The 5038-nt window shown below is 40.0% G+C and overlaps 1 protein-coding gene across 1 annotated transcript; it reads right to left on the bottom strand.

The window, feature by feature from the left end:
- Nucleotides 1-1498: 1498 nt before the first annotated feature.
- LOC125178829 lies at nucleotides 1499-3993 on the bottom strand (the record flags this gene model as incomplete). The annotated part of the gene is made up of 4 exons (XM_047883514.1): nucleotides 3990-3993; nucleotides 3108-3287; nucleotides 2517-2638; nucleotides 1499-1727 (listed from the first exon to the last, which is right to left on the bottom strand). Coding segments are annotated over exons 1-4 (535 nt in total), but the record flags the coding sequence as incomplete, so codon positions are not given.
- Nucleotides 3994-5038: the final 1045 nt, after the last annotated feature.

Raw genomic sequence — 5038 nt, forward strand, 5'->3', positions numbered from 1 at the left:
ACACGAATAATTAATGCCTCGACACGAATAATTAATGCCTCTACACGAATAATTAATGCCGCATGTGTCGCAGCACTCCTCCCTCGTTACCTGTACACGAATAATTAATGCCTTTAGACGAATAATTAATGCCTCTACATGAATAATTGATGCCTCTACACAAATAATTACTGTGTTTTCTTTAAGGGCAGGGTACAGACCGGCCGGGCGGTTTGGCACAATAATATTAAAACAGTCAGTTGCGTGTTTGCGTGTTCCAGATCAGAGGCAAGCAGTGAATATTTAGCGCAACATGCAGTGACGAATCATTCAAGGCAGAACGTCGTAATGTAAAAAAAGATTACGACTTCGCAACTCCGTCAGCCAATCAATGACGGCTTTTCAAGCTAATCCCACAAATCACAGACGAGAAATTGGTCGTTGAGTGTACTTAAGCGAGGTTTGATAGAACGACTGCATGACGGTAACTCTCTTCTCCAAGCCTTTAAGTACGAATATAATTGACGACGGGGTAAATAGTGTATCCGTGGGGTGAAGTATCTAGCATTGAGGGCCATTAATGTATCTGTTAAGGATTTAAATTTAAGCCCAGTTTCATTTCAGTATTTGCATAAATTATTCAAATATTTATCACGGCTCCAATTTAATTTAAATGTAACTCTAATGCAAGAAAAATTCTTTCAAATTTATATACACTGCACCTAACATTACTTCGACTCTACTTCGTACGCCGCGAAGATGCCCCTTCTCTACTTAGTCTTCCCTCCCGTCTTCTTATAACCTGCTGCAGGGGATCTAGACCGCTGGTCTTGACTCTTCAACGCGACAATGAGTGGACTCCAGACGGCAGTTATGATGGGTGGCGTGGCGACTATGGTGAAGTGTCCATGCATTTCCAAACGCTATGCAGTATCCATGGGAAAATACACTGCACTAGGGTGTAGTGTCCTTGCCAATATTTGTCTAAACTAAATATGATCACAGTCCCTATATTTCATTAAAATTTGTAGATTCTAATTTGGAGCTCGTGAGACTGATTTCTTGGGTACTATGACGGTATTTTATTTGTTATATTTTGTACTCGTTAACTATACTTGAATAAAGGCCATTCGTCCCTATTTACAGAAGCATTAAAATGTCTTTTCTGCTCAAATTTTCTCATTTCTTTAGGCACTGCTGTCTCTTGATGCTTCAACGTAGCGCTGATGGGAGCACCGACCCTATACTCCCCAACAGCGGCAAGGATCCCCACCGGCAGCTGCATCCAGGAGAAGTAAGTCTGGGCTGTCATGCCCGTCACAATTGTCGGTGCGACGGGTATCGCATATTGATACTCTTCTTCCTTCTAATGATAAGTTTTTCAATCACTACCGCAGTTTTTTCAAGAGGATCCGTAAGGTGGGAGGTAGAGCATTGATGGCTGTTAATGTACCCGTAAGGTGGAGGGTATAGCATTGATAGGGATAAATGTATACAGAAAGTAATATTATTTACTCACAAACAATGCCGGACCAGGCAGCAGCCGTGACAGGCGCAGCGTCAAGACCCAGGTTGTGTACAGGGCTCCAGGCGCGCTGCATCTCTGCAGGGGAGGAAGGCGCTGCTGCAGCCTCGTCGCCGAGGCGCTGCTGCTCCTGTAGGCGCCACACGCGCGCGCTGGCACACCGAGGACCTCCAGAGAACAGGAGCCCTCCTGTTGGGCTCCAGCACAGCAGCTCCACGGCGCCCTGTTAACGGTGCATTAGAAATAGGTATTATTGGGGCGATGTCAACAGAGATCTGTTACTAGAGAGGCTGACGAGAAGTAATATTATTTAAGAGGGTCAACACTCAACAGCACATCAGTTCTACATCACAATGTTAGTCGTGCAAGGAATGCAACATTAGTAACAGACGATGGCTCTATGTGCTGTACATAATAATTATAGCAATAATATGGCTCATTTGATAAATGTGGATGGTGAATGCGGATGGTGAATGGATGAAGTGAATATTATGTCTCACCTGGTGAATGTGGATGGTGAGTGCAGATGGTGAATGAAGTGAATAATATGGCTCACCTGGTGAATGTGGATGGTGAGTGCAGATGGTGAATGAAGTGAATATTATGGCTCACCTGGTGAATGTGGATGGTAAGTGCAGATGGTGAATGGATGAAGTGAATATTATGGCTCACCTGGTGAATGTGGATGGTAAGTGCAGATGGTGAATGGATGAAGTGAATATTATGGCTCACCTGGTGAATGTGGATGGTGAGTGCAGATGGTGAATGAAGTGAATAACATGTCTCACCTGGTGAATGTGTATGGTGAGTGCAGATGGTGAATGAAGCGAATAACATGTCTCACCTGGTGAATGTGGATGGTGAGTGCAGATGGTGAATGAACTGAATAATATGACTAATCTGGTGAATGTGGATGGTGAGTGCAGATGGTGAATGAAGCGAATAACATGTCTCACCTGGTGAATGTGGATGATGAGTGCAGATGGTGAATGAAGTGAATAATATGTCTCACCTGGTGAATGTGGATGGTGAGTGCAGATGGTGAATGGACAGAACATATCCTGACTGCGCCGTCTGAGTAACCAACCGCAGCGCTGCCTTCCACCTCCGCCCACGCCAGCCCGCTCACAGCCACTGCAATCACACTCATCGTATAGCATTATATTTTTACGCTCTTAATATCTTTAATTATACTTCTGAAGCATAAAATTAAAGTAATGAGTAATAACTAATTAACTTTTCAGTTTATAATTTTTTACCCCGAAGCATAAAATTACAGTAATAACTAATGAATTAAACTTTCAGTTTATAATTTTTTAAACAATAAACATATTCGTAAAGTTTCTCGAGGATGATGAAAATTAGTAGAAACTAAAGCCCAATAAGAGCGAGAAAAATTGAGCCTAGACTCTTTCTTTGCATGAAAAATTCGCCTTATGAAGTCGAGATTTGTGCACAAAAATTGCACTCTTTGATCTTGCACAAAAATTGCCTACGAAAAAATTGAAAATTGAATATAAAATAAAAAAGAAAATTGCCTAGAAAAAAATTGAAAATTGCCTTAAAAAATTGGAAACCGCCTAGAATAGAAGTGTCGACTGACCATCCTGCCTAGCAGCATGTACGAGGGTGGAAGTGACAGGCTGGAGGGCATGGTTCTCGAGCCCCAGGAGCGTCACGGAGCCGTTCACGCCCCCCACCAGGCACCAGTCAAGGAACCCGGAGTCTGGAGTCGCTATGCACGAGATGGGACTGCCTAGCTCCACGCTGCTGCCCTCGCCACCTTAACAAAAATACATACACTTTCAGGCATGATTATTCACTTTTATAGATATGTTAGTCAAATCGCTATAAGACTTTTAATAATTACGGTTACATATAAATGTATTCATTGCAATTGTGACAATGATTGGCAACATGTTTAGTTATCTGGAGCATAAAGATATATTCAATCATAATTATTCTTCAACGCCTTCAAATTATTAGTCAAGTTATTAGTCAAAATAACTATAAGACTTTTAATCATTAAGGTTCCACATAAATGTATTCATTGCAATTGTGACATTAATGATTAGCAACATGTTTAGTTCTCTGGAGCATCAAGGCATACAGTATATCACTTCTGTAGAACACAGTTGATGCAAGCGTTTCATTGACGTACCGGTATAGATTTCACGGATAAACTTAATAAATAATACTTATCACCGTATTTATTAAATAACTATGTCAATCTATATTTAGGAAGGAAATTCGAAAGGGTCTTAAGTGCATAGTGCAAATAACTGATTCTGATATGAACGTTTAATAGTTTAAAAACACTAGTAAATATCACACAAATGTCAGAGTTTCTCCCAAGATTGGTACAAATAAGTGATTCTGATTTGCAAGTTTACTAGTCGAAAAATACTAGTAAATATCCCGCAAATATCAGAGTTACACCCAAGATTATAAGGTAGTAAATATCACGCAAATGTCAGAGTTACACCCATGATTATAAGGTAGTAAATATCACGCAAATGTCAGAGTTACACCCAAGATTATAAGGTAGTAAATATCACGCAAATNGACTCAGACTGACCATGTAACGATGCGGTTCCTTGAGGGCATCCAGAGAGGCTGGCCAGTCTTGGAGGTGTGGGCCTCGAGCGCCGTGATGCGGAGGCGAGGCAAAGCGCCGCTGAAGTCACAGGCAAACTTGCCGCAATTGTCGCGTACACCCGCGCCTGTTCCAAGTAAGGTTAAGTTTAGCATAAAATGTTTTTTTTTCACCATAAAATGTTTTTTCACCATAAAATGTTGTTTTTTCGGCGTAAAATGTTGTTTTTTCGGCGTAAAATGTTGTTTTTTCGCCGTAAAATGTTTTTTTTTTTTCAAGCGTAAAATGTTGTTTCTTCTTCAGCGTAGGGACAGACGTGCGCCTTTTTGAAGGGTGGTTACGTTCAGCGTAAAATATATTTTTTTTTTCAGGGTAAAATGTGTTTTTTTTAGAGTAAAATGTTTTTTTTCAGCATAAAATGTTTTTTTTTTCATCAGCTTAAAATGTTTTTTTTCTCAGCGTAGGGACAGACATAGCAGCTAGAGCTAAGAAGAAATTCATATTATTATCGAACCATGTCGACTCGACACTGTTACACTTTATACCTGATATGACGACCCTGGTTTTATTCGCAATTGGGTAGAACATTTCAAAATAAGTTATAAGCCACATAAGTTTTTAATACTTAATAATTGTATTCAAACCAGCGTCAGAAGGATTTTTTATGAGTAATTATTCTCCAAAAAAAGATAGAAAATTATAAAAATGGTACCTCAATCTCGTAGTAATAAAATTAATTGTTACAAACTTCGAAGTAATTAAGCTTTCTTCAGTGTAAATTTTTAAGAATTCAGAAAAGAAAATTGAGGAAATACCCTAAGTTCGTGATAATAGCAGTAAATGGTTAATAGAAGTAATAATAGCAGTTTATGGCTATTAGACAGTGCAATTCCCAACAGTAGACCTCACCAGTTCGAGCAGCAGCAGGATCAGATGGA

This window comes from Hyalella azteca, unplaced genomic scaffold, assembly GCF_000764305.2.
Source record: "Hyalella azteca isolate HAZT.00-mixed unplaced genomic scaffold, Hazt_2.0.2 contig1668, whole genome shotgun sequence".
Taxonomy (NCBI): domain Eukaryota; kingdom Metazoa; phylum Arthropoda; class Malacostraca; order Amphipoda; family Hyalellidae; genus Hyalella; species Hyalella azteca.